The 22,480-nt window shown below is 41.5% G+C and overlaps 1 protein-coding gene across 13 annotated transcripts in view; it reads left to right on the top strand.

The window, feature by feature from the left end:
- Nucleotides 1-4,021: 4,021 nt before the first annotated feature.
- mecom (MDS1 and EVI1 complex locus) overlaps nucleotides 4,022-22,480 on the top strand; it is a 136,465-nt gene continuing 118,006 nt past the window's right edge. For 7 of the 13 annotated variants that reach the window (XM_010751986.3, XM_019253077.2, XM_019253080.2 and 4 more), the window contains exon 1: nucleotides 9,023-9,427. In XM_010751986.3, the coding sequence (XP_010750288.3) occupies nucleotides 9,391-9,427 (37 nt within the window). In that variant the 5' untranslated portion in view covers nucleotides 9,023-9,390. Of the gene's footprint in view, nucleotides 4,041-9,021; nucleotides 9,428-22,480 lie in introns of those variants that run through there. The other 6 variants (XM_010751996.3, XM_019253075.2, XM_027280593.1 and 3 more) reach the window with 3 other exon arrangements.

Genomic DNA, 22,480 nt, shown 5'->3' with positions numbered 1-22,480 from the left:
CAGCCTACCTCCCCATCTTGCTTTTGATTGCTCCTTCCTTGTCGCGTTGTCGCCATCTCCAGGACTAGAGATGACAGTGGCTACTCTTTGGTAATGGATAGGTATGTCCTACAAGCCTACCGTACTACGGCTCGATGTAAACAGGAAGTTTAATTAAATCAAGAAGAGAAATTAACGCGCGAAATATTAACAGGTAAAGCCTCACCTTTGCTGGCTCTCTATTGGCTACTCAGCCAATCACTCCTAAGTCTCATTGTTTGATTGGTTTAAACGAGCTGTCTTTCAGATAGAGGCGGGATCAGGAGGGAAACCTTGTCCAAAAATAGTAATTTCTTATACTTTAGCTTAATTTTAAGTAACATTAAAAGTTACAAGTCGATAAGAATATGTTAACTTTTTAAAGTTTAATAATACTCTTGCTAAATTAAACCCTAAACCACACTTGCGCCCTCTGCTGACCAGCTGCCTAAATTAGAGAAACATCGCTGCTGTGTAATAACGTGTTGCACAGCAAACATCAAAACTCAGCATTTTGTAGTATGTAGGTTTGACAAAGTAACAGGCATCGTATCAGCGTACAAGGCTACATTTTGCACACCTGATGTCAGGAAACAAAAGCGCTGTATTTTGCCTCTCACCAAAGTTTACCGGTATGTATGTTTATTATGCTAGCTACATGTAGGTTCTGCCTTTTTTTTCATTATGCACCAGTCTACATTAAACTCCTTTGCTTTGTCCTGGTTTAAGTATTTTTTTCTGAATGTAAATGTTTACCTTAAATAGTCTTAATGAATTTAGGTATTGTTGTGGAGCTGTCAATAAATTGTGCCATGTGGTAAACATAAACTAAAATATCATTTCGAATGAATGTTTACTCGAGTAGTAGGAAAAGCACAGGTGTTGTTAATAACTTTAATGTAAAGCAATGACAGGGTGTCACATAGACATATATACATAGACGCCGCATTGAGCGGGTTGGTCGTTGGTCGCGATACGTCAACGGGTCCGCCATATTGGAAATGGCAGGTCTGCCGGTAAACTAATACAATGAAATGGACTGAACTTCATAAAGCGCCTTTCTACAAAGTTCTTTAAGTTAATGCCTCTTATACACCCATTCACACACACACTAATATATCTGGGAAACAAACAGGCACCAAAAACAACCTATGTAACTTTTAAAGTGATGATTATAGATGTTTACTCCTTATGTAAGCACCAAACCAACGTATGTATTTTTCTAATGCTGAGTGTTTACAGCTACTAATGTGTGTAACACTGTTACTGTGATGATAAATATTGAAATATTTATATTTAACATTTAATCTGTGTCTATAATAACCAGATCCTGAAATGTAGATGTGACAGAGGGTTTTCTGAATAAGAGCAGTACACTGAAACATATACATACATATACACACACACACAGCACATATATATATATATATATATATATATATATATATATATATATATATCTATATAGATATATGTGTGTGTGTGTGTGTGTGTGTACTATATGTATGTGTATATATATATATATGTATATGTGTATGTATGTGTGTGTGTATGTATGTATGTATATATATGTATGTATATATGTTGTATATATGTTCACGTGTAATGCTCTTTATTCAGAAAACCCTCATGTCACATCTACATTTCAGGATCTGGTTCTTCGGCGGCGGCGACGTACGATTCAGCGCTTAAAGCGGTGTCTATGTATATATGTCTATGGGGTGTCATTGAGGCAGCATGCACAATACCAGGCAGCCATTTTGACATGAAATAGTGATGCAGGTGTTACCAATGATACTAATTAAGGTCTCGTTCAGTTCAGGTCAAACAGAGGCAGCGGGCTGCTGTGGTGCACGTTGCTTCACTGGAATGGAATAAATGGAACAGTGCCCTTTGTTAAGTTAATCATTTACGCCTGTGCTTTTCCTACCGTTGGATCTGCTCCCATTTTTCTGTATTTTCTGTGTTCATTTAGCATGTCTCCTTTGCCAAGATAAGCCATCCACCTGTGCCATATCAAGATACTAATTATCCTCCATCCATCCATTTTCTGTAAGTGCTTATCCTCGTCAGGGCCTGTCCCAGCAGGGCACACAGAGACAAACAATCATTCACACTCACATCTACGGCAATCGTCACCAGTTAACCTAATAAATGCATGACCACGCAGACACAGGGAGAACATGCAAACTCCACACAATGTGTAACCTTCTTTACCTGCAAGCTTGTCAAAAAATTGGATGAAACCAAATTTCCTTCAGTTACATAAAAAAAAAAAACAGGTCATTGTTTTTGGCAATAAAGAGAAAAGGGTTACTGTCACTAAACACCTTGAGTCACTGTCTCTAGAAACTAAAGACCAAGTCTGAAACCTTGGCGTGCTGATCTGACCTTCAACAGTCAAATCAAGTCAGTCACCAAAGCAGCCTTTTATCAACTTAAGAACATATCCAGAATTAAGAGCTTTGTGTCTCAAACAGGTCAGGAGAAGATGATTCATGCCTTCATCTCCAATAAACTCGACTACTGTAGCGGTCTTTTGACTGAACTCTCTCAAAAAAGTATCAAACAGCTGCAGCTCGAGTTTTAACCAGAACAAAGAAATCGGAGCATATCACCCCAGTTCTCAAGTCTTTACATTGGCTCCCAGTCAGCTACAGAATAGATTTTAAAGTTTTGCTATTGGTTTGCAAATCACTGAATGGCTTAGGTCCAGAATACATGAATGACATGTTAGCAGAGTTCAAACCAGACACGGTGAAGCAGCATTTAGCTGTTACACAACTGGAACAAACTACAAGCAGAACTCAAATCAGCCCCAACCGTAAGCACTTTGAAATCCAGGTTAAAAACATTTCTCTTTTCATGAGCTTATGGCTAGCTCTTTCAAATAATTTTAAATCGTAATCTTGGATTTGCACTGTAAGTCCTCTTAATCGTTTTAATATATGTATATATAATATACTTTATTTTTAATTTTTTAAATTTTTCTTTTAAATGCCTTGTCTTTATGTAAAGCACATTGAGTTTCCTCTTGGTATGAAATGCGCTGTATAAATGAAAATTCCTTGCCTTGTTTGAAACCAGCGACCTGGACAGTTGATGCAACAGTTGGTTTGTACAACTAAAGAATAAATTGCAATTAGTCAGAAACTGTCTCAAGGATTCCCATCTGAGTGCACGTCGTCCTCACTAGGGGTCTAGGCCTGACTGCAGTTCATCATCGTAACCGACCGGAGTGGGCTAATGCTCACCTTCGATGGTATCTCGCACTTTGCTGTGTTCTCTGGGTGAGCGGTTTGCTAATGTCAACATTGCATTTTATCCACAGCAATTTCAATGCATAGAGATAATGTGGTGAGCCCATTGTTGTGCCATTCATCCACCACCATCGCCTCATGTTACAACATAATAATTCATGGCCCCATATTGCAAGGATGTGGACACAATTCCCGTTGAGCCTGTTTGGGATGCTTTGGATTGACGTGAACTAGCGTTCCACTACATGAGACAAATGGTTACACCGGATACTGACTGGTTGTCTGGTTTACATTGCAGAGTGGCCGTTTAATGAGCCCAGTCCAAGGCGCACCTGTGCAATAATCAATAATTATATTTAGGGAAAATAAACCTTTGTGCACAGAAGAAGTCTTAGAATTTTACTTTGATTCATAAAAAATGGGACCAAAAACAAAAGTGTTCTTTTCATATTTTTGATTGTTGACTGTGTATACTATGAAAAAGCTAACCAATCTATTGAATGACTACACAGTGAAAGGTTTAATTGTGCTAACATAAAATAAAACATCAGCTTGGAACCCAGGTTTACTATCTGGCACTATAACAACAGCATTATAACTACCATATATTTGGTTTGTGTGTTGGTGATTTTATTTTTTCATCCTGTGCATTTTGTAAAACTCTAGCATCACTGACTGCTGGAGAAAATGGTGCTCTCCACTGCATTCCTGTGGACACTTCTGTACTTCTACTACCTCTGTCCTGTTGGTTTCTACCGATTGGTAAGTAAGATCACTTTCATAAAGATTGTTTATAGATTCCTTTGAAAGGGGTCTGTTCTTATCAAAAATAGAATTTTTTAATGTACTCACCTGCATGTCTGTAATAAAGGAACTCTGTAGTATACAAAACACCAAATAGTGCTTCATGTTAGTGTGAAACTACTAAACTATAATTTAAGCTTCCTAAGACGCTTGTCACTTTTCTTCAGTCCATAGAACAAAAAAAAAAAACCTCCACAAAGCCCAGCGTGATGTCCTTGAGTTGCTTGTTTTGTCCAACTTTAAACCCACAGACGTTTAATCTACAATTATATAAAAGAGAAAAGCAGCAAGTCCTCACATTTGCAAAGCTTTTAAACTCTGTAAAGTTTAGTGTTTCTGTTTGATAAAAAAACAACAGGCCTTTTTCACTGTCAGCATTTGTCACTGTGGGCTTGTTAAAGTAAAAGCACAGTTGTTAATAATAGCATTAACAATGGTTCTGTTCTAACCAAGTGTCCCAGTAAGTCATGACAGTGAGTCAGCATGTACAATACCAGGACCCTGAAACTGAGATCATTGACTAACTGTTGCAACTCTAAGGCCATTAATGGGTGTGCTGGAAATGTTCATACAAATCCATTTCTATCCTGTTTCAAGTTCAAAGGAACTACTGTAAGCAGTCAATTGCAGGCACTGTCTGGGATATTGACTGGTTGTCTGTCTATGTCTTAAGCATCCCATCCATCTGTATGTTCCTTTAATTACCTCACAACCGGGAACTTGACAAGGATTCCACTGTCTGCTGTTACTGGAAACTGAGATAAATAAACCTGATCGACTGTCCCATTGATTACTTGTCACATCTCTCTGTTGACGGGACTGTTTGCAAGGGGAACATCAGTTGAAATTGATGTGGATGAGTTTGTATCTTGAGATGTGTGTGTATGTGCAGGACCCTCTCATCAAGCAGTCCTCAGAGATAAATATGTCCACGGCCAACACCAACCCTATCAATACTACTTCCACAAATTGTCTCAGGAGCGCATCGTAATCTGTCTCCCATGCTGGATACTGAGTCCACAAGCGGTTGTTAAAATGCACTTTACTCCAATACAAGCCAGGCCAGGTCATTAATCAGTCTCATGTTAGCTTCTGCTTTTGAGGTCATCTCTACCAGGTCTGTAAATGATGAAACCCACAGCCAGTTAGACCTGTTTTTCCTATATGTGTATGAACAGTCATCACATGGGTATTAACAACATGGCTGCAGGATAACCCTGAAGATGTTTCTGTTTGTTTTTATAGAACTGTTGATGTTTGAACGCTTCATGACGGCAGACTTATCAGTAGACCATCTTCCCAACAATATATCTCAAACACTAGATGGCGGTAGAGCATAAAGGATGTTCAACAACAAGTTCGTCTTGTCTCACTGACTCAAGTGCAACAAACACCGCTACAGAGCCATGTCGCGTTTTGTGTTCATGGTGTTTCATGTTTGGGGACCTTTTTTATGAATGTTTAAATATGCAAATTAAATTAGTCTCAAATGTTTCTATGAGTTTGCTTTTTTGTTGTTGTTGTAAATTGTAATATGCGTCTTATTATTCAATAGCCCACAAATAAAATCCACATATCTCAGATTAAGGTGCACATAGCCATAGTGATGGTGTTTTAAGAATAATCTCTGTTTTCATCCTGATATGCTACGAATATATTTCTGCTGAACAAATTCATTAGTATATTTTGATATAATAAGTATGTCTTCATAAAAACTTAATTTGATATAGTTTAGGAATAGTAGAGAATACTATAAAAATATAAGCAAGCATTCGGTATTCGTCCAGAATTAATATTTACGACGAAAAATTAGACCAAGCAAAACAACTTAATTAATACAAGATTTGAGCAGGTGAGTTGGACCTGTGTTCTCTTGACATGATTAAATTTCGAAATCTTGTGCACAGAAATATATAAATGTATCTTTGTTCGATGTTTTTATTTGTTTGTATTTTTTCTTGATATGTTTTAGGAGGTCCCCGTCCGATATTAACCTGGAGTCATTTTCATTTTTGATTTATCTGCTGTCAAAAAATACAAGCTAGAAATACAGAAACAACTATCTGGATGTGATGTTACAGTGGTTACAAATGCCTCGTTTTCAGTATGCCTTTAAAATATTTCTAGTTTTAACTGGGGATAATAGCAGCTTAGTGAGGAAGGATTACTTTCTCCGTCAGAGTATTATTTCATTGCATTAGCTGTTCATTGGAAGCTTTTACTGCGTTTGATTGGGTCGATAATTCTCCACACAGGGGCAGCACGCGCTGGGCCAAATAAATCTTTGCATTTTTTAACACTATACACCGCGAGAAAAAAAGCCAGGAAATCATTGCTATATTACAGTCGCCAGATAGGTGTGAGAAATAGATGAAATAAAACCCGGAGTGAACAGCGTCTAAAGTTCAGTAGGCCTACAATAACACAGCGTAATGGCCAAGACTGAATATGGCCTACAGTGTTGAAATTTGGCTGTTTTTTATGAGTAATTTTATGCCTGTCTGTCGCTGCTTATTTAAACCAGATTTCATTGTTTAATATGTTTTAATTTAGAAATTATTTAACAATACAATGGGTATTAAAAGGCTACAAAAATCACCATTGCATTATTATTATTAAATATTATTATGGTGGCTAACTTAAAAGAAATAGTACATGAAACATAATTGATTCTTAGTCTTTTGTTTTTAATAATTCTAGGCTAACCTACTTGAATATCAATATCCTCATTTTCGATGTTTTATTTTGTTTGTAGACACAGGTTTGGTTGGACAAAGCAGTGATAAATATCCCTGTTGATCACTTGATTGATTACTTTGCTCAAAGGTCACGCGGGCGCTGGTAATTTCCTTGTGCCGGAGGCTCCCTTTTCACTTTTAGTCTGCCTCGACAGCCCCCAATACAGATCATGTTATTTTTTAACCCCTTACCAGCTGAATATCACTAACTGTAATAAAGGGAAATGTACTAAAACCTGCTCATTTGGATGAGGATTTCCTTCCTCTAAACAATATTGAATTAGTCTCATTTATGAGCCGATATGCGCGAATTCAATGCAAGGTGAAAGAAGTGGGGCAATCTTTTAGTTTATACTTGCCACCGTGGGGGTCTCGAACCCAATTAATTTCTAATAATTACAATCCACGAGGCTGTGGGGATCTGTGCGCCGCTGCGCCCTGCCACCAGGTTCAGCGTATCATAATAAAATATGTTTTGAGAAAGTGCTTCAGAGGGGAGAAGAGACGAGGCAAGAGAAGAGTGAGTTATTGCGGTGAATGAAAACTGTTTCCATTTAGGCTAATTGAGCGCGCCGCCTGAAGCTCTCTCTCTCTCTCTCTCTCTCTCTCTCTCTCTTTTCTCTCCCTCTGTGTGCGTGTGTGAGTGTATTTGTGCGTACGCGCGTCACCTTCTCAGGCACGGTGTATAGGCGCAACCCACTTAATAGCACCATTTATGTCATTACAGTAGAGGTAGAGTGAGGCACAACCACAATAAAGTATCAGTATTAACCTCTTTTAACGCGGCCATTCAAATGGAGAATAGCTATTCAGAGATGAAACTGGAGTTTAGTTTTAAAAGACCTCTTTAAAACAATTCCTATGTCAATTGGATGATAACACATCTTTGTGGATAAGGCAAACGAAATCCTTTTCGGGGTGTTGTTTGTCCGTTATTGTGCACATGGGCCTTCCCACATCACCATTCGGTTTTAGGGCTGACCAAAGATGATTTTTGTTCCTCGTGACATGATGTCACGACTTCAATCAGTTTCAACACTTTGGAATCGATAGCTCGAGTTCACGACCCATTAGAGAGTTCATCTGCAAGGTCAGCATGATCTCATGCGGATCTAATTAATTGCCAATTACTTTAATTATACGCTGTCTCTATTTGGGGACAAATAGGCTGCACCTCTGTGGTATCAAGTGTGGATGTAATTTTACTCTTTTTTTATATGTATATATACAAAAACTGGCAACAAATCATGATTTTCTGTTTTTGTATCTGGCTGGTACTCTATTTTGCTTATATATGACTCAGTATCTAAATATGCCTCTATAAAATGTTTATGTGATAACAGCAGACATGCAGTGATTTTATTGACTTTTAGTGCCTGGATGGCATGCATTTATGAGTGTGGCCTTTTTCTTTAAAATTCAGAGCAAGGAGGGAAAAAAAGTTGATTCAAAGATTATTCCACCCACAGAGATGAAGGTTGGGACAAAAGATTTTCTTTCTTTCTTGATAGAGTCGTTCTCCTTCCAAGTTAAATCAAGTGAAAACATCCTTTTAGAGCCTTCAGCAATTACCAAGTGATGAAATTTACGCACTGCAACAGAAACGTCTCAAACAGGCATTAATACTAAGCACTTAACATATTAATAATTGTCAGCACAAAGAGAGAGAACCTGGGCACTCTCATATTAGAGCTGTCAGTCGGGTGCCCAAGCGGGAGAGGGAGGGGAGGAGGTTTTCATTCATTTTCCAGGGCTCGCTATAATGGTCAAAATACAATTAAAATATATAAAATCTTTAATGACTATATCCAGCATTGGTAATTTAAGTTAACATTGATTAATGTGACTTCATTTAAAGAGAAAAGGTGCGCAGTAAGGATTGAGAATAAAGATCGTTATAATTAATGTCCTCGGCACTCCGTGGATCCGGGGTGCTGACTGCACTGCAAAAAATATCCAATTTAAGAAAGCATTTCATTTAGTGCTCAGTCTGGAAAAGTTTTCTCTTAAGAAACATTCACATATCTCTATTGCATCTGGTAGATTAACTAGATTTAACTGCTTAGATGAGTTTTCTTCAATCATTTTGTTGCCGTTTCCAGACTTATTTCAAGACAAGTGGCTCTTGTGTCAAGAGCAGTCCTGACACAAAGTTAAAACTGCACTGAGCGCATCTCAATTACAAAGTTTCCTCACGTGTTAAATCACATCAACAACACGACTGGATCTGAGGCTACAACAACGTCGGACATTTTTTGCAGTGTGCCCCGCTTTCTCACTCAGTGATCGTTAGAAAAGTCTGACACGAAAGGGAGATGTCCACGATACACACACATCTTGACCAGATCAGGTTCATATCAAAGTGATAAATCGTCCCAAACTTTTTCTGGCACTTGCTGCCGGCAGATTTCGGGCTGTGCGCATGTGCGAAGGTGTCCAGACTGACAATGCTGGAGAGATAGCGCGTTTGGATTGAGAAACCCAGAGAAAAAGGACAGAGAAAAAACAAAAAGGAGGAAAAAAGATCCAAGAAAAAAATCCAAACAAACCCACGCCGAGAGACTGGCACCATGAGGTCCAAAGGCAGGGCACGGAAACTGGCCACGAGTAGGTGCAACATCCCTTTCTTTTTTCCTTTTGAAACATGCCATCTATATACCTATAGCCTGTCGCTGTTATCACTGCGTTTATTAATAGTTTCTGTAGCGATTTCATTTCCACCAGAAAGCCATAATCCTCACTTTCACCAGTAAAGAATGACAAAATGACGGTATAATCGCGAAGGAGGGGGAAAAAAACCCGAAACGCTGTCACAAGAAGAGGGTAAACTTTAAAGTTTAGGGAGCGATGGAGGAACTTTCTGCAGGGCGTCCGCTCCAGTATTGGAATTGCTCGTTGCATGTAGTGGGCGCTGTAGTGTACTGTAGTGTATTGTAGGTTAAAATCCCATGTCCCGTGCATCGGCAGTTGTATTGCAATTGCTGCACAGTGCTGCTGCTGCTGCTGCGGGCTGCTGCTCACTTCAGTTTACGCGGAGCAACTTGGAAAAATCAGGTTGATGGAGAGAAATAAGGAGAAAGCGAGGATTTAGTGAGGCATGGTAAATGTTTGAGGGAAGGGGGTCTTGTGTGTCTGTGACTCTGTTTGTGAGTCATGCAGTTCATTCCGACTTTTTTATTATTGCGTAATGTGTGTTGATTTTTTTAATTATATGGCACTCAGAAAAAAAACTAATTGAATGTTTTAATTCTTTTGATGCACGAATGTTGTAGTTTACAGACTTTGGACTGCGTGTAATTTGATTATAGCAGGAGGCAAGCTTCTTAACTCTGTTCACAAAATTCATTTAGGATCAAATAATAACTTAAAATAATCAATGGGTTTGATTAAATTAAGTATAATATCGAAACACTCTTGTCATTAAATCGATTTAATTACTTGGACGCAATCAACTAGAAGAATTTATACAAGAGATGATTGATATGGCTATTCATGCATTGATTTGCTCCAATAAATTTTCAAGAATAATATTCTTTTTTTCTCTCTCTCTCTAAAGCTGTTTCATTAGTGTTTTACGTAAATGTTAGTGCTGTGCTGACTTTTCATTTGAATTTTGACTCTTAATTGTGGAGACTCTAACTGTGAACGCACACCATTAATGTAGAAGTGTATTGCAGATGTTTCTGGACGGAATTATGCAGAGAGGTCAGAGCAGTGTAATGACTCAGGCCTGCAATATTTTAGTTTCTGCAGAAATTGTGTCTAAAGGAGGTTTAAGATTTAGTTTCAGTCACTTCAGTGGCCAGTGTTTACACCCCGTTTTACACGTGGACTACATTTCTTTGCATACAAATAAAGGAAATAAACTGTATGCTATAATAGTTGCAGCATATGCCTAAAATGTTTTGGATAGTTATTGCCTATAAGCAGGAGATTCTGGAGACGTTGTTACATGTGATCAGTTCAAAATAAACTACTGTTTTAATTAGTTTAAATATAGCTTGATGCATTTTGATGAATTTTTAATAAGCACACTAAGTACAAGTGTGTAACCACTTTATTGTGATTCTCTGAATTGTTTAAACAAATATGTATGTTGTGTTACTCATAAGGAAATTGGCGCACGCGCGCACACGCACGGGCCGTCTTCATCATCATCAACAGGAAAGAAAACACTTGATTTTCCTTGAAGCGGCCTTCCGTCTCTGCTGACTGTGAAACACACTTTGTTTTAGAATATATATTTTTTTTATTACCACGCACACAAAGGGGACCAATCAACCTTTTCTACGTACTCACAGACCATTAAAGTCTTTCTGAGAATATAGCCGGGGTAATTCTTCGTGTATTTAACGATTATTATTCTCGAGATGGAAGACGAAGATTTCACCGTCTTAAGTCAGAATGGGGGGAATGTTTTGGGTCCCCGGAGGAGCGGGCCCGCTCTGGCCCTCAGCCAGGTCTGCACAGTGTCAACAGTGAATATTTAAATTCCCAGACCCCTCATAAGATCTCTGCTGGTAAATGCGTTCAGTGTGTGCCTCCCCGTCTGTCCGGAGAAGTCGTGTTAAAACGGGCATGTACGGGGCCTCCTTGCAGAACAGCCGTGTGATTTAAAAAAAGAGAGGGGGGGTGGATGTAATAGAGGAGGTGATGGAGAGGTGGTAAACGTAAGAGTGATTGATTGAGGTTGACTGATTAGTCCGCACGTCCAGATGTAATGCGGTGCGCCACAAAAACTCGCTTTTGCTTCCCAACTAAGTATAGCCAAGGCGTGCAGGCCGCACCCCGTGGTGAATTGTGGGCTACAGAAAGATGGAGGGGGGTTGATGATCCAAACTAGGCTGGTGTAGGCCTAATTAAAGGTCCACTTAGCATAGCTGTGTCTCAATAAAAGCCTCTTGATTATAATGCGTTTCGGGGTCTTTGATAATTTGTTAGTAATAATTACAGTGGCGATTAATCTCACATAACCCATTTCTAATAATATAGTGATTTATAGCGCGTAAAGCTGAAATCTAGGTTGTTTTTTTTAAACACGGTGTTAAATAAATCTCGACCTGAAGGAAAAGTTCCATGGAAATGATGTGGAAGTTTAACAAGTGGCAATGGAGCGTTCAAACCCAGTCTGTGTCCCGGGGCTGACACTTGTGCATTTGATAATCATTTTTCACATTTACAATATTTTGTCAGCCATCACTCATTCATCCGCCTGTCTCCGACAATGTGGCTCCTATCACGTACTTGATGCGCATGCTACAGATTGACGTCCCTGATTGCCATGCGGGAAACTGTGCGTGCGTCAGTGCGTGCGTGGGGGAGAGAGGGAGAGAGAAGCCTCGCGCGCTTCGGTGTCTCGCTGTCTGTCAGCGCCTCTCCTCTTCGGAGTTGAGAAGTGCGTCGTCCTCCACACATTGTCCAATGGACCATGCATCTCGCGTTTGTCTGGCGGAGCTCATTAAAACGGTTAATAGATCGGCCCATTTAAAAGGTGAGAGGGAGCGAGCCGGCGCGAGGAAAGTGAAATAGAGACCCCATTAAACAGCCCTTGTTGTCCCGGAGCGGTGCTCTTTGCCTGCGCTCCGCTTGGTGCCAAAGCTCCGTATACAAATGTCCCATATCTCCTTCAGTAATGGACTGGGTCAGGAATCATTGGGGCCCACGGCAGAGGTTACTCTCTGTTTTCATGAGGTTATGTCAGTCGTTCACTTGGATTTGTTTTCTAATGCAAATGAATTACTATATAGCGGATTCTTTTTTATTATTATCAAGTCGCATCACATGATGATTCATATCAGTTTATAGATACCACATCAGTCAGGGGCACCTCTTAAAACCAGAGAAAAGTCAGATCCCCTTAAGTCAAGAACCTTTTAATTAAAATCTTACACTTCAGCTGGGTCACTTTTTAAAAGGTTTAAACATATTTCTTTCAAGGCCTTGATTCAATAACTTGCTGCTGAGTGTGTGTTTGTGTGCGAAAAGCCCACTTAAACTTGAAGTCATGTAACATACTGGTGTGAAAGGCGACAGTTTTCTTCTTCAAAGTCGTGGATGTGTAACAATTATGTGATCAGTCTGAGGGCAAACAACACACACACACACGTACACACACACGCACACACACAAACACATACACACACACACGCATTTCTGAACAAACAGCAGTTTTTCTGCTTGTTATAGCTTTTAATAGGAAAGCTGCTGAACGCTTGTCAAACCAGGTGTAGAGCATATCACACACACATACGCTCACACACGCAGTCTTTGTAGTCTTTGTGGGTGTATTAGTCGTGTTTTGAGGTACGTGTGTGTGTGTGTGTGTGTGTGTGTGTGTGTGTTAGTTGGTTTGGGGGGGGTGCAGGTTGACTATGACCCAGGCCCTCTCATCTATCAACGCCCCCATCTGTCTGACATGTTGTCCACTTTCCTCCTCTCTTATGATGGGAGAAGGGTCCCCCCCACCCTGCTCTCTCAGAAAATGGCTCTTTTGGAAGGTCTCTGATGTTAATGAGTCGTCCAGGACTCGGTCTCAGGGCTGTAAACAGAGAGCTGATGAGGTTAGTGGTTTGTTTATGCACTGTTGTCACCCGCTTGAAGGATGGTCCCCTGTCTTGAGCAACTAGGAAGCTTCCAGGCCCCGTCACGGGTCCCCTCTCAGGCCCTGACACAGGACCCTGGCCCCAGGGGCTTCTCGATCGCCACCATCTCACCCCATCAAATATGTGTGGATTTTCATAATGCATAGACGCACAGACAAGCATTCGTTTTTAAATGCTGCCCTGGTGACAGGTGAAATACAGAGACTGTGTACCTTTGCTGTCGTTGTTTGTTGTGTTTGAATGTGTGGGGGTGGTGTTTGTATGTTGGTGGTGTGTGTGTGTGTGTGTGTGTGTGTGTGTGTGTGTGTGTGTGTGAGTGGGGGGGGAGTGCAACCCAGACAGAGCAGTGTGGGAACACCAAAGGATGGATGGAGGGAGGGGAGGGCAGGAGGGTGTTGTGCAGCAACATGTCAAGCCTGGGAACCGCTGTGTGTTTACCACAGGGAAACCGTACCAACACAGAACAATGAGCAAGCCTTACCCCTTCTAAATAAAAAAAAGGCATTTCAGCTTTCTTCTCCCCCCTAAAGGTCAGGGAGTTAGAGATAGGGAGTCCACACAAAAGCCTCCAGTCTGTCGGCAGTCTGGTCTGGCCCAGTACGGTGCCAAGGCTGAGGTCATTATCAACAGACCAGTCCCAAGCTAAGCATATTTTTATAGATTGTACTTGTGTGTGTGTGTGTTTGGAGGGGAGGTGAGCGTGTGTGCATGTGCTTATTTGGATCTGAGTGTGTACGTGCGAGTTTTAGTGCTTCTGCGCAAAACAAAGGTGCTCTGCGGAGTATACGCCGTAGCTGTCAAATGTGTGACATGCCGCCATTTTCTCATCACAAATTGGTCTGAGATAAATGACATTTTGCTGAGTTGAAAAGTTTACCCAGACATCAAACTGATTTGTGTGTCGTTATGATGTCTGAGGAGTTATAATGTGAACAGATTGCTGATGGTGCGGTTCGCCCGGGCTATTAATGAGGCGCTGTGAAGTTAGCACTCCCTGGCGCGCTTTGAGAAGAGATGTCTGTTAGCTAATTAAAGAAACTCAATCATTTTATACTCCAATCAATTACCTGAAGCAGGTGGTAGAAACAGGGCCCGACACTCTGGCCTCATGTCTCACATCAGCTAACTACCCAAAGTCACTTTACTACATTGTTGAGTGCTTTTATGGGGAGGAAGGCTAAACAAGAGGCTTGATATGATTTTATTCCAGCTGCCAATCTTTGTGTGCTGCACTTTACTCTAGACTGCAGACATGATGTTATGTTTGCATGTCGGTTTACAGGCTGCAGTCTGATCAATTAACTTTTTTTTTTCTTTGCATCTCACCCAGTTACCCTCGAGTGGGAATAAGTAAATACAGAATATTGATTCATCAATTTGATCTCAGTTGCTCATATTTTATGACCCTTTGGCTCATTTAGCATATCACCAAAGTTTTTTTTGAGTTAATGATAAATATCTTTGTACTGGCAAGTATGCTAAAGTGGTGTATGTTTGCTTGTGGACATTTATTTTAATCGCTGTCATTGAGGGCTGACAGAGGTAACGGTGCCTTTTTTTTTTTTCACTCGTGCACACTGGAGGGAGCACATAGCTATAAACAGGAATTACCCAACAATCGCTTTGTGAACGTGGTGATAACAGTCTGTTCCAGCACTGCTTGGGGATCTCCCTGGGTGGAGCAGACTGACCCAAGGGATGGAAGGAGCGAGGGAGGGAGGGAGGGAGAGGAGGAGAGTCATTTATGATTAAGAGGGGTGAAATGTGGGATCAGGTCATGCCCATCTGTAGCTGAAAAGGGAGGACAGGACAGAGCAGATGTAGTCATGTGTGTACGTTTATGTGTTTGCACGCTATGTGTGTGTGATTCCTGTACACCTTTCATCTCGGCCACAACAAGCCCCGCACCCTCCACCCTGAAGCTCATTAAGTGATGACCTCTTGCCCCGGCAGGACGGGAGAGATAATGGTAGGAGATGTGATCAAAGCTGCGGTCTTCCTGATGAAGTTTGCGCCGCAACACATTCACCAGATTGGATTTGATAGCAGCTGTCTTGCCTGTGTCGCAGTGAAACAGTGACGGTTACAGTGAGAGGCACAAGGAGAAAAAGTCATGACAAGCTGTGAATTCATTATTACAGACGCGATACTTAGGGACAGTAAGACTGACAAACCGAAAGATTACTGAAGAATATTATTGTTTTGTGAAACATTTTTACAGCATATCAAAATGTTTACATAGATGCTTAGGGGAGCCACACTTCTTAATCTTCTTTCGAGATCTCATCAAAGCACACTTCAGTTCAGTGTCCACCTTTCTGTTCCACTCCCAATCCCTTGTCTGAGAAAAGGAAACACCATGTCCCTGTCCTCAGTGATCTGTGTTGATGACTTCCCCTCTATGTATATATGTGTGTGTCTATTATAGCCGTGCACCTTCTTTGTGTGTGCACAAGTGTTGTCGGTCAGTCAGGGTCGCAGCAGAGGAAAGAATGCGGCCGTGGAAAGGAATGCAGGGCTGATTAGCGCTGCTTACCTGTAAGTGAACTGGACGTGCCGCCGTGTGATGAGACCGAGGAAACAAGGGAACAATAGGACAGTAGAGATTCCTTTCCACGTCGCATTCCAGCGATCCTGCAGCCGGGGCCCCCTGCTCGGAGCTTTGATGAACCCTCCTTGCGGCTTCCTGGGATTGTCGCTCCTCCACAAACACAAAAACATAAAGCGGCCGGTGAGCGGGGCCAGGGAAGAGAGAGCACGGCCCTCCTCAGGATGTCCTGTTTTGATTAGCGTTAGCATCCTAAATGCACCATAGAAATATTATTCTAACACGGAGAAGAGCTTAGCGGTGACACATCCACTTCTTTCCACTCTGTGACCTCCAAGGTCAGATACACTACAATGAGCCAGGAATCAAAGAGGTGCTCCTCACCCAGTGATCTGACTGAGGAAATCATGTGAGGAAAACAAGGCGATAAAATGATAGGGAGAGCTTTCAGGGCCTGTCAACAGGTGGATGTTTGTCAGGCCAGTGCTTTAAGACTTTCAGAAGAAGCTCCTGACAATTTTCCGCAATTATTATATCAATGACATCTGTAAAAATTGTAACTATTGTGTTTTTATTTGGATGACAGGAGGTGGTGAGTGCTGGAGCTGGTTTTCAGAAATGCTTCCTTATGCTTGAATGAGCAGACATTCCTCCTCAGATTACAAGACTCAGTTTCTCTAAGAGTTTTACGACAAAAAAAATATTAAAGTGGGTAAACACCGATATGTGTGTCTTTATTCCCTAGTTGGGAATCAAACTTTTTAACTGCCTTGTGAAGCATTTTGTAACACCTTAATAACTACTAACAGCTAACAGCTTTTGCTTCTTCTGTCAGCTTGAGCTGTTCACAAAATCATCTGTGGGGAACGAAGAATTAAAACATTTAATTAAAACAACCCAATCTGAATTGCTGAAATAGCTTTTATTTTATTAAGCTGTGTTGATTTCAGTTAGCTGAATTCTTAATTAACCGATTATATTTTCCTTGATGTAAGTAGTTGTGTATTTCGAGCACCAGCTCTTGCACACAGTGTCCTCTTTCAGCAGCCCACACTACATCTTTTCTGTCTCCTGTGGAATCAGAGAGCAGTGAAGCATTGCGGCATGGTTTGTTGTTTTGCTGGTGCTCGAGGGCTTTAGTTTGACAGGAGGGCACCACTTTGTTCACCTCAGTGTCCAGAAGGGACCCCTAGGGGCCTCGGGGGCCTGGACGTCTCTGTCAGGGCTGTGGCAGGACTGGGGCAATGGGGGGCCCCACTGCTCACTGGGTCAGTGGACAAGCTAATCGATTTTATCTCCGTTTCACACACCACGCCAAACCCCTACTGGCCTGATATTCACGTGTTCACTGTTCAGAGGATTATGCTCCTTCCATCTTCTGTCTTCTGTTTTTTTTTTTCTCATAGTTTCTTTCTCTTTTTCTCCCACCACATTTCTTATGTTTCACATTTGTGTTTCTTTTACTGTGTTTTGTCTACATCTTTTTCACTCTTTATCTCCCTACTCCCTTGCCCATTCCCTCTTCCTCCCCCTTTTTAGAAGGGAGTGTTTTAAAATTAGCCACTGTGCCCATCTCGGCGTTGGCTCTCCCCTTGAGGGAGACGGGTGGGCGGGCGAAGAAACCCTTGTTTTCTCGGCCATTCCTCTGGATGAAGCGTTGGAACAAGGGAATGAAAGCTTTGGGAAAGGTCTGGAAACTTCCCATTCATCAGTGTAAGGAGATACTGCGCTGACAGTTAGCAGACGGCCAGCCAAGTACAACACGGGACAGCCGCGTGGGCCTGCAGCGCTCGGCTCAACAGACAGACAGAGCGAGACCAGACCAAACACCCCACTCATCTCTGTTCGAGGAAATAACATGTGTTAGCATTTTAAGCATTTATTCTGATTCTCTTGTGCAGAGTGACTCAAGTGTGAACAGTAGAATAAGTGAATGATTACGGGTGCAATCATAACTAATATAGTAATAAAGAAGAGCAAGGGGCAACAAAGTATAGCACTGCAGACAAATAATGATTACATGCTGTCATTTAAGGAGTGGAGCAAACTGTGGTTGGTTCAGTCATTTTCTGATTTGGCAGAATTGACAACTTTTTCTACTTTTCAAGGTCCTATAAGTGAATTGTGTGTTCTGTGAATTTGTATTAGTGACATTCATTTTATCAGCCTTTTGTGTGGGATTTTATGTTTACACTCTACATTGTCATCATTATTTGTATTGATTGACCTTTCCCTTGTCCCTTTAGCTTTTCTGACACACCCTCCCACCGTACGTTCCCATCAGCTGCTGAAAGAGGGCAGAATGCATGCATACCCTCAGGGGCAGTATAAAAGCGAAGATTTATATGCGCCCATAAACACATGCAGCTACACATTTTTTTGAATATCTATCTGTCCACACAAAAAATCTGGACACAACAAACACACATCCCAGCTGAATCTACACATGTACCTGTGAGGCTTGAGCTGGGATGGGACAGCGCATTGGTAGGGCAGTGCAGGGTGGGACATTGCAGGTGTGAGTCTGTGTCTCTCTGCCCAGCCATTAATCGCTGCCATCTGACAGTTCAATCTACGAAGGGCCGAGCGGAGCAGCCAGCTGGTTACCAAGGCGGGTCATTACTGAGCATGGAGGCAGCCAATCGCATCAGCGATCAATGACAAAGGCTGCAGAGGGAGAGAGTGCAAAAAGTGAGGGAGAAGTGGAGGGAGGTAGGGTGGAGAAAGATAGAGGGTGAGGGAGGCAATAGAGACGTAAGGATGAAGGGAGGGGAGAGGAGAGGTACAGCAGGATAAAGGTAGTTATGCTTCTGAAGGTCAGTTCTTGGTTGTGGAGTGGATGACAAACAGGCTGTCAGCTGCCAAGAAATGGAGATATTCATCCGATGCTGCACAACTTAAAAATATGGCCCCTTGCATGTGCACGTACATAAATGCACACTGAAACAGTCATTGCCATAGCAGCTTGATTGAGAATGCAGCAGGGGAATTTAGTGTGAGCTATTGTTTTATGAATTCCATATACAAGGTGTTTGCAGACTGTGCCGCCCTTTTAGTGGTCAGTTCGAGCTGCGCTGTTGTAAAAGTAATGACTGACTGAATAGAAAAATTAAAAAAAATCACCTCTTGAAAAACGCCACAACTCCCCCATGGCCTGGCCTCCACTGCCCAACACTGGTACCACGGGAACAGCTATGGTGAGGTCCGTCCACTGGTGTTTACCCAGCCCTGAGAAATCAAACACAGTCTCCCTCTAACAGAAGGAATTCCATGTGCTTTACGACATTTATCATATTTCATAACCTAGTGAATGTCTTTTTCATTTTCTCATCATGTTTTTCCTCAAACTCCTTTTTTTTCTTTTTTCTTTTTTTTTTTAAATGTTGATGAGGGAATTAATTGATGTTAAGGGGTGACATTATTTGGCCAGGGCTCTGATAAAACAACAGGGAGATCTCTCTTTGCTCCCCAGAGGCCTAGAATAGCAGAACTGGTTGTTTATCCTGCGCTATCTCTCAGCAGATCCACTGGCCTTCTCTCTCAGGCACACACACACACACACACACACACACACACACACACACACACACACACACACACACACAAGCCATCCCAGCATGGACACCACTGAGTGATGATGAGTCATTATAGAGAGTGTGCCCTTCGACCTCCTCTGGTCTTTATGGATCTCTCTCTGGCAGAATCATATTCCCTAATGCCAAGTTCCTGTCCATCTGCCTGCCTGTCTGTCAGACAGTCAGGCCCCTTAGTCTCTCTCTCCCATACTCTCTCACTCTATCTCTCCCCCATGAGTTTCACACACCAGTTCATCCCAGACATCTCTGTCTCTGTTTATTTTAATAACAAACAGGAAAAATATGTCCTTTCCCCATTACCAAATGTTTGAATTTTTGAAATGTGAATATTTTTCACGTATTCCATAGTAAGAATAATGAACCTAAGTGTTGATTTGTTCTATGATTATATTTAGATGAATCTGAGAAACGTTTCAAAAGTTGTCTGTTATCCAAGGGTGTGGTAGTTTAGAAGATTAATTATATCTATTCATCCCAGTCTACCATGTACTTCAGTGTTGAGATTGGCATGCAGCAACACTTGACTTGAATTCACAGTAATCCAATACACCTCTTTGCATGTAAGTGTTTTCCTCCCATCTATATCCTCACTTGCATACGATCGTAGTAATTCCTTAGTGCACAGAGGAGCAGAGCAGCGAGGGAAAGCAGAGGAAAGGAGTCACTTTGGATTTCTACACATCCTCTTCTCTTTTTCTGTTACTCTGTTAATCCAATACTACCACTATGCCAAGGGTATTCTGTGTAGATCAGGCTGCTAATATGTTTTTTTGTGGGCGCTAGCATTTGATCCTTCTCTCAACAAATGCAATTTGTTTGGCCTGATTTGATCAGTTGCAGCAGCATAGTTGCGTGCAGGCAGGAGCAGGTAAACCTTCCGTACGAAGGGAGTTAAAATGTTTTTGCGTCTCTGAGAAGGGAAACTCTATTACAGGTGTCCTGGACCACGGGGCCCTGCTGGCTCTGATGAAACGCTCTTTGGGTGTTAATTCAATTCTGATTTCGCCTAGCCTGGAGACTAGCCACCTCTGGGGTTTTAAAACTGGCTCTGAAATGGAGAAAACAAAGTCTGCTTCTAAACCATGCAATTACAATGGTGGAAACTTTGAAGGGCACTTCCTGATGTAACATAGTAATCTCCTCTGGGACACCAGAGAATGATGCTGTATAATTTTGGTAATGTTTTTGTGGAATAAGCATTGTTACATGTGTGCATGGTACATTGCGACTTGTAAAGTGGTACTCCTGCACAGCCAATTACATATACAATGCATACCTTTGATATGGAACATACTGTATTACATGAATGCAAACAGGCATAAGCATTGGTAATATGACAGCTGAAAACACGGAAAACTGAAACTGAAAACATGTCCATCTGAAGTATAAGGCTTTCTGTTAAGAGTAGAGTCGAGGGATCGAGAGAGCCAGCAGGATTCTGTTTCTTTGTGACAAGAACATGGTTGATTTGACAACTTACTGAAATCGTGGCAGTGTATGGTGCCAAGATCCACTACTGACAAAACTAGGCTTTCAACTCACAGCTTACCCCAGATGTGCTCAGTCTGTCGCAACAATAACACAAGAAAAACAATACCTTAGAAGCAAAGTTGAGACAATTACCTACATTATATCTGGTCCATATTCTATACTTTCTCTGCAGCTGTATAATCATTGCAGTGAATGACAGATAAGACTACCAGTAACTCGGCAATCACTAACTGCCTGGCATGAGACATCCAGATACATCATGTCTAGTTTTAACTTATATAATGTATCAAGTATCTGCATATTTCATCATATTCATGTTGTGGCGATAATAATAAGAGCACCATTACAATTTGTTGTTTAATGGCCTTTCCTATTTTAGCATTCAAATTTCAAACAATTTCCAATTGTTCAAACTCATATTAAAGGCAACATTTACCACAGTTGTCCCCAGATTTATACACTACCCAAAAAAAAAAAAAAACGTCTGGCCCTTCAAAACAAATGACCCATTTCAGCCCCTTAAGGGTTCAGAGACATAGGGTGCATGCTAGCTGCCACACCGCCAGGCAGGCCCAGAGCCCCACAGATCAAATACAGGTATGATTTATGTCCCCTGTCCTAGCCTTCACACCGCATGTTCTCCTGCATTGGAGTTGTTGGTCAAACCCAACTGCAGCAGTAATTTGTCTCCTTACATGTGTAGGAGGTGAGGGGCGAAGGTCAGTGAAATGAAAATGACCAGACCTGACTTAATTGTTGTATCTATTTGTGGTTCGAGACAGGATGTCTGTCTGAATGTCTATCTGTCTATTTGTCCATCTGTCTCGCTGATGTCTTGGCGCCGTGTTTTGTGTCCGTGGGTCGAGACCCTCTGGCTACAGGCAGCCATTATGGGCACAGATCTGATCCAGCAAGAGTACAGGGTTCACTGAAGAGATCTGTCTGGGCCAGATAGTATCATTATCACAGCACACAGCCTGATGGAAAAGTATCCTCTGGTTTCTCTGGTCCTTATTAACAGTATTCCTGATTTATACACCTCACAAAGCTCCATACAAAACAAGGAACATTGTTTAGTGAGTACTATTAAATCTAGCCTGTATTTAAGTTAAACAAACTACACTAATGTTTCAGATATGACGCTTAGACACCTTTTTTGCTTCCAATTTCCTCACCAGCTTGGCACATCTGACAAGGTTAAGCCAGTAAATTGTTGAGAGAAATGCTTCCTGTGTGTGATTACATTTATCATGTATAATTAGGAAGTTCTGCTCTGTCTACACATGATGACCTTTGACCCAGAGTGTGACAGTTGTATGCTGGTGTTGCCAGACACCCAAATGTGCTGTCCAGGTTGTGCTACTTGAGTAAGTCTGGTTTCCGCTGGAAGATCGAGTGTCTTAGATTGGCTTTTTTTCTAAGC

Source organism: Larimichthys crocea, chromosome VII (assembly GCF_000972845.2).
Source record: "Larimichthys crocea isolate SSNF chromosome VII, L_crocea_2.0, whole genome shotgun sequence".
NCBI classification, from domain to species: Eukaryota; Metazoa; Chordata; class Actinopteri; family Sciaenidae; genus Larimichthys; species Larimichthys crocea.
This window is presented reverse-complemented; position numbering and strand designations above follow the sequence as displayed.